Genomic DNA, 12,258 nt, shown 5'->3' with positions numbered 1-12,258 from the left:
GTCCAGTCTATGCTTTTGTGCATTGTTGGGTTATTAATCTTGATAATAGAAATGGGAAAAACGTTGTGCTGAAAAATAGGAGTTGATATAAAACGCTGATGAATGAGCAAAACAATTGTGACTTCCTAATGCTTATCTTCACCATATTCTGACACATAATGGTGCTAAATTGAATGCTGGTTCAAAAGTAATAGTTCTATTCTTCAAAGTATTTTATTTTTGCAATTGTGTATGTACAGGCACAGCAGTTCTGGGTGATCATAGTACTGATTAAAATTTCAGGACCAGAAAATGGAACCCCTAAAGTATTTGAATAATTTAATCACATTAATACCTCTATTGACCTCTGTGGGATTTACTGACAAGAGAGGAAGCTAGACAGATTGTTTCACTCGTTCTTATTCTACTCGGTGGTAAGATATCCCGAGGTAACTCAACTGTGGTGGTTTCTTTGAGAGGATAATGTAGTGGAGGTTTTCGTTCATTTATTTGTTTTTCTCTTTAGTGCTTTTGGAACATGCTGCTCATTTTAAAACATGCAGGTTGAGCAGGAGGAATGCAAGGGGCTGCAGAGCTGCAGTTCCAACCCTAAAAGTAACAGAACACCCTTCCAGCCCCACTGCCTGCAATTCTGATGTTTTACTAAATGTGGAACTGCTACACATCACTCAGTGAGGTGGGAAATTTATTGTCCAACTTCCTTCCTCTTCAAAAACAAACAAAAAACAAAACAAAAACCTACAGACTGAGAGCATCAGGCTCACCACACTTGATTCCAGAGAAAAAGTGGACAGGCAGCCTATTAGACCAGAAAATAATATCTGTCTAAAAACCACACACCCCAGAATGTAGTGAGTGAGCTAAGCCCCTTGTGCCCTCCTTGCAGTATATCACTATATCGTTCTCTGATTTTGTGTGGGGAAAGAAGGAAACAAGTTTCGCTGGGCACATATTTATACCTATCTGTCTTGATTTCCCACCAGTTGAAGGGTGAAAGGTGAATGTGCAGGCTTGGTCCACTGGAGGAGTTGTGGCGAGCTTTGTGTTTTGTGTGACACTAGGCATAGTGGTGGTTGGTGTCTAGTGAGCCTGGAAGGGTAGAAGGCATGGAGCCCAACAGCAGATGGAACCAGGGCCAATAACAGGCAAATACAACTAATTGTAGGTTTGCCCACATCTTCCTCTATACTGGGTTCTACAAAGGCAATGCTGTGAATCAGCTGACAGGCAGTGCCACTCCCTGGACTGGTTATACGTAAGACAACAGGCAGGTGTGTGTAGGGGGGCTGTCTGAAGACACAGTGAACTTGGTTGGGCAGTGCCCCATTTGTTCTAATGAACCAGCTTTCCACTGGGAGGTGATATGTCTGCTATGTTTAACTTGCAGCAGTTCATTCACTTGATGTTGCAGCATCAATCAATAAGCGTCCATCCATATGCTAAATCTAAGCTGTTTGAAAAGCCTGGTATTTCCTTTACTCTTGTTTTGTTGCATTTCACCCATGAATTGGCTGTGCATTTATGAGAGGGAAACTGGAAGCAACAACACATAACTTCAGCATTTTATTTTATTTTATTTTATTTTAGTAGTTTCGGCATGGAATGTTTGGATTGAGAAGATTCTGTAATGAAAGAGAAAATGCCACCTTGGAATTTGTTAACCAGTTTCAGAGTGCATGTGGACAGGGATTGGAATTATAATGAAGAGTGTTGAGGCATCCTCATATCTGAGACTCAGATTTCTGCTACATCTCCCCCCACTTTCAATTCCAAACCCTCCCATTTCCCCTTGTTCATTTGACCCGCCGTTTCTGAGGATTTCATTTTAGTACATTGGAGAGCATCTCCTTTTGACAGACAGTGCAAATTAAGAGATATGGGTAAGGCTCGGGAAGCTGGATGCCTGAATATGCCCCCTGGGTTTTCATTTGCAGTTAGGGGCTGATATAGACACAATTACTGCAGACAGAAACCCAGAGGTTAGTGGCAGGGAACACGTGGCAGTCTTAGCTTGTGCCAAGCTGTAATTGGGAAGATTATTTTTAATCAGAACTTATTCTACAGCCCAAACATTAGAAATCTCTTGTAAGGCTGACAGGAAATTAAACGGAGGCCAAACAAAAACAGTAACAATGACAAAAGGGAGAGCAAGCCTCAAAACAGGAGTAATAATCCAAGTTGTCTAATTATAGCCCTGCTCATAGTTCAAAAGCTTTCTTTTCTTTTTGGCTTTCCTATAAAGCAAAGATAATCTGGCTTTCAGTTGGTGATAACTTTATCTAATTGGAGCTGGAAATTTAAATGACCAGCAATTCTCTATGTAGGTCTATTTATAACTTGACTGTTTTGCTTTGTTTTTGTTTTTTAAAATGGATTAAATGTGTGATTTGATTTTGTGAGTGGGTTCGCGTTTGATGTTTGGTTGACAGTAATCTCCTGCATGTGTCATCATTGCTCTTGATCCAAATTACTACTCAAGTCGGATTTCAGTTTTCTGTTTTTTTCAGAATGTGTGCATTTAGCCTTCGGAAAGATCCACAACATACATTTAACATACATTCAATGTGCCTTCAAACCACATGACTTTCCCTGAAGAATCCTGAGAATTATACTTTCGCCCTTACAGGGCTACAGTTACAGCACCCCTAACTACAGTTCCTAGAATTCTGAGGGAAACTATGTGCTCTAAATGTGCATTGAATCTTCCTCAAATGTATGGTGTGCATCTGTATATTGTAAGGGGGGAATAGATGACTTTTATGGCACTCTGAACAATCCTGCACCCCACTTTTTTTCAAACTTATGCTTATACAACGGATAAAAATATATACCACTACGCTCTCCCAGCAATGGTGGGTGATAGAGAGAAGAAACTCACACAAAGCTGGGTTTCTACTCTCTTAATCTTGAATTATAATGCAATGCTGAAGGGTTCTGGAGAGGGGAGAAAAGCAGAAAAGTTCAAATTATTCATCAGCAGTTTTGCATTTTCACTGTGATGGTTTCGATCTGTTGGCTAGTCATTAAGATGGATGCTGTGTAATCTTGCTCAGGGAAGAAGTGAGGAAACTTGTAAAACCATCCATTAGACCGTACAGTTATTGGGATATAAATACTTTTCTGTGCTTGATCAGATATTACCTTTCCTCTCCCCCTGAGATTCTTCCTGAGAACCTGAAAACCCTGAAGTTAATTGACTGCACAATTGTATGTTTGCCATTCAAATATTCATGGGATATTCTCCTTCAGGCATTCGCCTCTTGGAAGAGAATGAGAAGGGAATACATGAGCCTCGATCTTTCTCTCTTCTCCAAGGGAAAGGTCATTCATACATACCTACACCAATCTTTTAATCACAGAAACCACTTCATAGTCAGAACATAGCTCATCCTATCCAGCATCCCACTAGCAGGACCTGAGCACATCTGTACACTTTGCATGCTTCTGATTTGCACCAACTGATGTTCAGAGGCCTATGATACTGGAGGTAGCACACAGCCTTAATGAATTTATCTCATCCTCTTTTAATGCCATCCCAGTTGGTGGCAATCACTAAATATTTGTAGGAGTAAATTCCATAGAGTAACTATTTGCTGTGTGAATATATACTTCTTTTTGCCTCTCCTAATTCTTTGTACTCTTAGGGTTAGGATAAAATGTGGAGGATGGTGCAGCAAGAACATAGTGTGATGGGTTTTGTGTTTGTTTTTATTTTCAGGAAGCTACACAGAAGCCTCATGTAAGTGGAGCCTACAGTTTTCTAGAGCGGAGCATTCATTCTGTAAGTGCAACTCTCTCTGGTTTCTTTTCTATGTTGATGGAATGCATAGTTCTCAAGCCCTCACCCCAGCTTGATTTGCATCTTCAGTTGCACAAAATGGAAAGATTGTTGTGTTCTGTTGAATATGAGTCTGTGATTAAAAGTTTGTTGTGAGAACCCTGTAGTTGAGGAGTTGGAAAGAGGGAAAGGAAGGAGACAGTTGAGTGGGGGGGTGGGTGCTGATAATGTGATTAATAGATATCTCCTTAAGCAGTATTTGAATCTGTTCCTTGTGGACAAATGAGTAAATCACAATTAAAATGGTCTATAATGAAACAGAAATCTGAATTACTTAATGGGTCATGTGTGGATTTCTCATTTCCTTATAGTTGTGTGTTTGTGTATACTGAAAACAGTAGAAAATAATATTTTTGATGTTCCCTGAAAGATTAGCCAATATTCTCAGTCCTCTAGATCTTTTGGATTAATATAATGAATAAATTTACTGACATTTTTGAATAATTACAGCTTACATTTTTTGTTAATTTTCTCACTTAAAAACAAAAACAAAAGATTAGATGTGACAACGTCATTTTGGATTAATCTGTTTTCCCCATACTTTTCCAAAGTGTCCTATTTTACTTTTAGCATTGTAAGCTGGTAACATTCAGTGAACCATGCCTGTTCTTAGTTTGATCCACCAGTGTGTATTTATATCATAAAGGACTTGAATGGGTTGCAGTAAGGAAAGTAATCATCCATGAACACACATCCTGAGCATAGAAATACAGTTGTACCTAAGTTTTGTAATTAATTCATACCTTATTCTCTCCTAAATAAAACTGCAGTCTGTCTGAAGCACAAAATGTAGGATCATTGTTGACTTAGATCCAACATAATATGGAGCCTCACACTATCACATACTATCACATGCCATTCCACATTCATTGATGGGTTTTGAGGACTGAAGCTGAGGGGTTGGGAAGGGACCAGGAAAGTGCTGTTGTATACACACACTAGTTGGACCCTAGTTGGGATCATTAACTCCCACCGAACAATAGTGTTGTCTGGAAAATGAGGCATTTCTGAGTAGATATTGTGTCGCTCCATAGAAATTTGACATACTCAAGGTTTTCACACTTCATTCATAGAACCATTTGCATGCTACTTTGTCTGCTGATGAACCATAGCACATTTCCTACAAAGTTTCTGGATATTGCAGAAGATTTGGGAGGGTGTTCCATGATGCACCCAGTTCATGTTGCTTGTGGGTCCAGCTTGTTTGGCAGTGCTGGATTACCCAACAGCACTGGGTAATCAAATGCATGCTTAGACGAGCACCAACAAAGCAGGGGGGTGGGGAGAGAAAGAGGGAGAGAGGGAGAGAGAATTGGAAATAATTTGACATTTGCTATTTCACAAAACCACTGAAGTAGTCATAATGGGGAAAGTCAGAATTCTTAGACTTCCTTACACTCCAGTGCACACTTTTCCTCCATTTTTATGTTCTTTTTATTTATTGCCACCAACTAAACCAGAGGGTGTCCTACTAGTATAAATCAAAATAATGTGAGGAAGTAGACCCTGTTGTGTGTTGCACATGACATCTATGCATGCACATTTCAGCATACATGTAAGTTTTATGTTATTTCAGATTATATATATATATATATATATATATATATATATATATATATGGATTAATATTGTTTTTATTTTGAATGGGGGCAGCATAATATTGTCAGTGCTTAGGGCCTCTAAAAGTGTCAATCTGGCCCTGTCCTTTGGCTTTTCTGTTTCATTGTGTGGACTGAGAGTGTGCCCTGGAAGAATGTACAGTGGTACCTCGGGTTACATACGCTTCAAGTTACATACGCTTCAGGTTACAGACTCCGCTAACCCAGAAATATTACCTCACGTTAAGAACTTTGCTTCAGGATGAGAACAGAAATTGTGCAGTGGCGGCGCAGCGGCAGCAGGAGGCCCCATTAGCTAAAGTGGTGCTTCAGGTTAAGAACAGTTTCAGGTTAAGAACAGACCTCCAGAACGAATTAAGTTCTTAATCCAAGGTACCACTGTATTCAACATTCCCCTGTTGTCTACATGTTGAAGGGGGAAATTTGGGACTAGTAGGCAAGCTTCCCTATAGTTACCCAGTTTTCTCCTTGAGGAATAAGCCTCTGAGAAAGCCCAGGGTTTCCCTAGAATACAGTCTGAAAACCACAGAGGGATGCAAATGTAATTTACAAGGGGAAAGTGCTTATGTATCTAATAACTCTCCTCTTTGCCACAAGGGGGTGGGGAAGTTAGAACGTTGCATTTCAAGGAAAGGTGTTTTGGCTATACTTCCAAGTAGCAGCTATTCATCCTGAGCATGCTTTACAAATCTGTTCCTTTCATTGCTAAATGTGCCTGTTACTCTTTAGTTTTTCATCTCTGCCACAAGCGGTCCTATCTGTCATGGAGCAGCATTGTGGCAGTTAGCAGCATTTGACACAGTTGACATGTTGGGGGGAAATGGTGAAAAAGAAATTGTGTCACCACAGCACAGCAAGGCAGAGGTGGTGGAGGGATTTCCAACTTAGGGGAGGTGGCAGTTCCTGGGCTAATTAGGGGGGCATTATTAGGAAGCCAAACAATTTGTGCATGATTAATATATTTCAATATCTGCACACGCAGACTAAGATGGGGAGAAGAAGCCTTGTAGAAACAAGCCTATAGATTTGCATCACATAAAGGAAACAATAATGATACTTTTGGATTTGGGGGAAATGTTTGAATGTTGCCAAATTCCTTAGTGCCTAATTGCTGCCAGTATTTCCCCCTTGTGATTGTAACCTGACTAGTACTGTGAATATCAATCATTTTTAAGGGTTAAGGGGTCATTATTATTTAGCCAATCTGAGACTGAAGTCCGAGACGTTGCCTGGTAACAGAGAATGTAGATGAGCTGGCTCTTAAGTCCACCATATGGCCAGACATTTTGCTCTATTCGCCTGTGACATGACCTACACATGTAGTACATTACTGATTTATAGGATGGCTATTATAGTATTCTAGTTAGAATTTTATTTTGGACAATATGCAGGTGAGTAATCTACTAAAGAAGGCTGATCGCCGAAGAATTGATGCTTTTGAATTATGGTGCTGGAGGAGACACTTGAGAGTCCCATGGACTGCAAGAAGATCAAACCTATCCATTCTTAAGGAAATCAGCGCTGAGTGCTCAGTGGAAGGACAGATCCTGAAGCTGGGGCTCCAATACTTTGGCCACCTCATGAGAAGAGAAGACTCCCTGGAAAAGACTCTGATGTTGGGAAAGATGGAGGGCACAAGGAGAAGGGGATGACAGAGGACGAGATGGTTGGACAGTGTTCTTGAAGCTACCAGCATGAGTTTGTCCAAACTGTGGGAGGCAGTGGAAGACAGAAGTGCTTGGCGTGCTCTGGTCCAGGGGGTCACGAAGAGTCGGACCCGACTAAATGACTAAACAACAACAAAAATCTACTAAAGAGATATTTTAAAAGAGAGCCCCTTCGATGTGTATGTGACACTTTAATGATAACACTTTTAATACTTTAAATGATGTCGTCTTTTTAAAATAGTATCTATTCAGTTGACTCAGAAACAAAAGAAGCTTACACAATTTGCTGTATAAGATAGGTTTCTGCAAATAAATCCAGGTATTGCTATTTCCATGGCCTATGAAGCTGTAGAATGTCCAGCATCAGCATTGGACATCCAAGAACCATGGAAAGAGGGCAAACTTGCAGAGGTGGCCCAAGAAAACTTGCTGTTTGGCACAGAAACTCTCAAGTCTGGCATCCAGCTGTAAAATATATGTGCATTCATCAAACATGCAGCTGCCAGGCTCTTTTCTACATTCAAATGCCACAATAAGTAAAAGTGATACCACACAGCTGGTTCAGATGTTGGGATTGGAACTTCCCTATGCTTTATGTTAACTGTTGCATCAAGGGTTGAGCAAAGTGAATTCACTTTGCCATCAGTGTGCACTGCAAATATCATACCCAATAAAGCTGAATGTTGGAAGATTCAGGACAGATAAAATAAAGTACTTCTTCATGCAGCATGTAGTTAATCTCTGGAACTCACTCCCACAGGAGACACTGCATGGCCACCCTTGGGATGGCTTCAAAGGAGGGCTGGACAAGTTTATGGAGGCCAAGGCTATCAAATAGCTACTAGCCTTGTTGGCAATAATCTGCCTCCATGATTGGAGGCAGTAATACTTTCGAATACCAGTTGCTGGAAGCCATAGGACGGGAGAGTGTTCTTGGGCTCGGGTCCTGTTTGCAGGTTTTCCTAAAGCATCTGGGTGGGGACACCGAACAAGATGCTTGACTAAGTGAGCGACTGGCCTGATTCAGCAGGCTCTCTTTATGTTACTATGTTCAGAGTGGGTTTCTGAGGACACTGATGTTCTCAGCTGTGGGCCAAATTTCAGCACTGCCTTGGGACTCTCGTTAGGCCATACCCATGCAACATCCCTTAATTGTCATTCCCCTCACCCCCCTCAAGTGCTTTTGTCTGTCGGGAAATGTGTACTTCAACTGCAGTAATGTCTCTCGCTTGTTTGGATAGAATATGAGAAGGTAGGGTGTAGAAACCTCTGATTTTTGTGTGGCTAAAGTGTGACAAAGTTCACATCTGTGGTCCCATGTATTTTTGCCTCTGGCCCCACCGATCCGAACGTGTTTGGCCCCTGAAAGGCTGCCCATAAGGGAATGTGGCCCCTCGGCTGAAAAAGTTTCCTTGGCACTGCCCTAAAAAGCATAGGCATTGTGGGAAATGCAAAAGATGCATAGATTTAGCCACCTGACCAGGAAGGGATAAAGTTAGTGGGCAGGGCAGGCATAATCACAGGGCCATGTAAGGAACAAGGATTCCAGGTGCTGGGTAGCACCTGTTTTTGACACCCTTTTTCTTTTTGCTGGGCTCGTGTGTGTGTGTGTGTGTGTGTGTGTGTGAGTGAGAGAGAGAGAGAGAGAGAGAGAGCACATCAGCCTGAAGCTAACCCTCTTCCTGTCCCTCCCTCCTTCCTTGTAAGAGTCATTATCTATCACATTTGCATTTTTTATTATTATTGTTTTCTTTGGTGGCTGAATATATTTTCCCCAAAGTGCATCAACCCTTGTATCTTTTATGGGATTGATGTGTGCTTCTAGCTGTCTAATGCAGTAATAAAAAAGATGTCCGTGTCCATGACCTACCTGAATCATTACACGCTAATCATATAAAGCAATTCCAAGCAGATTGATTAAATACCGCTGCTTTCCCCCCCATGAATATGAACAGGACCAAAAATCCTCAGCGTGCCACCCCATAACAGATGGTCTGCTAACGTCTTTTAACAGCAGAATTCAAGGAGCAGGTGGCCGGGTGCTGTTAGATGAAGGCGATTTCTGAGACCAACGCACTTTCACTGGCTCCAGCTGAGGAAATGCCACATTCTTTTAGCTTTGGAGAAACATTCCCTTTTTAGTCTGAGCACAGAATCAAGAGGCCCATTTCTCCCCCTCTTTACTTCCCTCACCCACCTGCTGCTTTCCCCTCTCTCTGTAACTTTCCCTGTTAAAAGTTGCCTCTTTGCTTCACCCAGGCCCCAGAGGATCAAAGCTTTCCAGCGCACATCAGGAGAACAAGAAAAGTCAGTCTGGTAGAAATATTTGATTTTCACCGCATTGCAAGGGTCACCTCACACGGCTAAATGACCTGGTGGAAAATAAAATAAAATAAAACAAATTGGCTTTGTGCTGTGAAAAAGGATTGCTTTGACATTCTCCTCAAATCATGCTCTGATCAGGAACAAATGGCTGTGAGCTATCGATTTCCAATGCTTATGGGCCAACCTGGTCCTGCACAGGCAGTTTCCCCCACAGCAGATTAAATATCTTTTGCTGCTGTACATTCTGCCTAGTTTTATGGGTCAAGCTACAAGGACACGCAAGGGGATGGGGAGGTCAGCTCTTCTCCCCTCTGATGCAAACGTTGCTGCGTTTGTACATCCTGAGTGTGAGGGTTCCGTAATGTGACCTTACTCTATATTTGCTGGTCTCTTGAAGGCATGGGCCTGAGGAAGCAAAGGAATGTGTTTTGTGCAAATATCTAGTTTGTTATTTAGAGAACATGAACCTCTCCTTAATAGTCTTGTTTCTCACCGCACAAGAGGGACTTGTAAATAAACAAGCTATGCACATGGTGGAGGGAGTTTTTAAGATTGTGCATAAAATAGATGCAGGAAGTTGAATAAAATTGACTGGATAACTTAACAATATTATGGGTTTGGATCTCAGGTTATCCTTTCCCCTTGTCAGGTGACTATAGTTTCTCTTGGGCAGTTTATTTGATTAATGTCATGCTTATAATTTTATATGCTTGTCCTCTCTATTCCTGGCTCTCCCCCCATTTTAATTCCCCCCCCTTATCTTCCTTTTTTCCTCCTTATTCTCAGTTTCAATTTCTAATTGGGTATCTGTACAGATATAATTGCAACCTTGTATTATTATTATTATATTTAAAGAATAAAGAAAGGAAATAAAACATTAAAGGAAACAGATCACTGTTTCTTCACCTATTCATAGGAACAAAGGAAGCTGGCTTAAACTGAGTCATTGGCCCATCCAGTCCAGTATTCTCCCCACTAACTGAAAGTGGCTGGCCAGAGTTCTAAGTGGGTCTCCCAACACCTCACCCAACAGCCTTACATGGGGATTGACCCTGGAGTCTTCTGCTTACAAAGCCCATTATCTACAAGTACAACCATTAAATCTGTGATAGTCCCCGGTTTGGCTCAGAGCTCTGACAAATGATTGACCTTATCAGCCAAGAAAGAAAGAAAGAAATTGCGGGGGGGGGGTTACGTGTGTGTGTGTGTGTACTTATTGGTAATAAGTACCATTGGTTGAACTCTGAATGGTAAAAGCAGAATGCTACCAAATTTTTTTACCATTCAATCAATGCTATTAGCAGTGTGTATATGTGCTGAAACTTCATTGTATTTTGCACTACAATTGTAAAAAAGGAAACGTATTGACTCATACTGCTTAAGATAATTGAGACATTTTACTGTACTGTGAAATCCTAACAGCAGCTTAGTTCATTTGGCATATCGCTTGCTTGCTTTTTGAAATCCATGTTGATAGTTTGAATCAGGGTTGGCGCATTTTAATCAATGGGGCTTTAATTTGAGGCCACACCTGGTTACTTTTTGAAACTATTTTTTATATATTTTATATTAATTGGAAATGAATATAAATAAAAGCAATATTTCACTTAAGAGTGCTCATATGTCTGTCAAGTTCTACAAACAGATAGGTAGCCGTGTTGGTCTGCCATAGTCAAAATAAAAAAAATCCTTCCAGTAGCACCTTAAAGACCAACTAAGTTAGTTCTTGGTATGAGCTTTCGTGTGCATGCACACTTCTTCAGATACACTTCTGTTTCAGTGTATCTGAAGAAGTGTGCATGCACACGAAAGCTCATACCAAGAACTAACTTAGTTGGTATTTAAGGTGCTACTGGAAGGAATTTTTTTATTTTAAGTTCTACAAAGGCGGCTCATTCCACTGCCTATTCCAACTAAGTACTGGCCAGTCTGATGCTCTTGCACCACTCACCTACTTGCAGGTGGGGTGGGCACCATCCTTTTTAAGGCTGGGCAGCTCCCTTCCTCTTCTTTTCATGGCAACAGCACCTGCCCTCCCTGACTCTCATTGTGACTTGTTGGTCACTTTGGGGCCATGTAGGGACTTTTGGCGGATCCAGAATGGTTTGGGTTGAGGCTGTTTTTTTTTTTGTTGTTTTTTTGCCTACTCCATATTGAATAACTGGATGGTGGGCATTTAGATGGCCTTCTTACCTGCATTACTGTAAATTAGGTTAATCTCCTCTTTAACTCAGTCACTTTTGGCCGCTCAGGTGCAGGAAAGGGAATGCAGTGATTGCGTTTCAGCCCAGTGACCCACTTTAGGCACCTTCATGAATGATGGGCTCTCCCTGAGGGCTTAAATCTCTGTGCTCTGTGATTCTATGGGTGGATAGGGCTACCCTCAAGGCTAAACTGCTCCATCAGCTTTGGGGTGGGGTGGGGTAGAGCAGCATAGACCTTCCTACTCATTTTCATGGTGTGGCTGGGAATGGGAGGCAGGCTGAATAGGCATGTGACCACTTCATGCTGGCATGGTTTTGGTTGCACCACAGGCTTCTGTTTGCTCAGGTTCAGGTTTGATGTTGCACCAAAACAATTTCAGTAACCCATAAACAAGGCCATAAGAATACAGCAAAAAACAAAAACAAACTCCAGGAGCATTTAAATTTCATAAACTGAAGGGAGCTTAAATTTCATACACTGAAGTACTGTTCCTCAGTGATAAAGCACATAGCTAACGCGAAAGATCTTAAGTTCAATCCCTGGCATCTCCAGATAGGGCTGGAGTGGGTGGAGGAAAGACTCCTCTGTGAAACTCCAGAGTCAC

At 41.4% G+C, this 12,258-nt stretch overlaps 1 protein-coding gene across 18 annotated transcripts in view; it reads left to right on the top strand.

Moving 5' to 3' along the window:
- The window catches only part of RBFOX1 (RNA binding fox-1 homolog 1), a 1,500,640-nt gene that overhangs the window by 635,288 nt on the left and 853,094 nt on the right, over positions 1-12,258 (top strand). For 17 of the 18 annotated variants that reach the window (XM_081170175.1, XM_081170147.1, XM_081170150.1 and 14 more), the window contains one exon: positions 3,719-3,781. The exons of the other annotated variant lie outside the window; for it this stretch is intronic. In XM_081170175.1, the coding sequence (XP_081026301.1) occupies positions 3,719-3,781 (63 nt within the window). The remainder of the gene's footprint in view (positions 1-3,718; positions 3,782-12,258) is intronic. 18 annotated transcript variants of the gene reach the window in all.

Source organism: Podarcis bocagei (genome assembly GCF_964188305.1).
Source record: "Podarcis bocagei genome assembly, chromosome: 14".
Lineage (NCBI taxonomy): Eukaryota > Metazoa > Chordata > Lepidosauria > Squamata > Lacertidae > Podarcis > Podarcis bocagei.
This window is presented reverse-complemented; position numbering and strand designations above follow the sequence as displayed.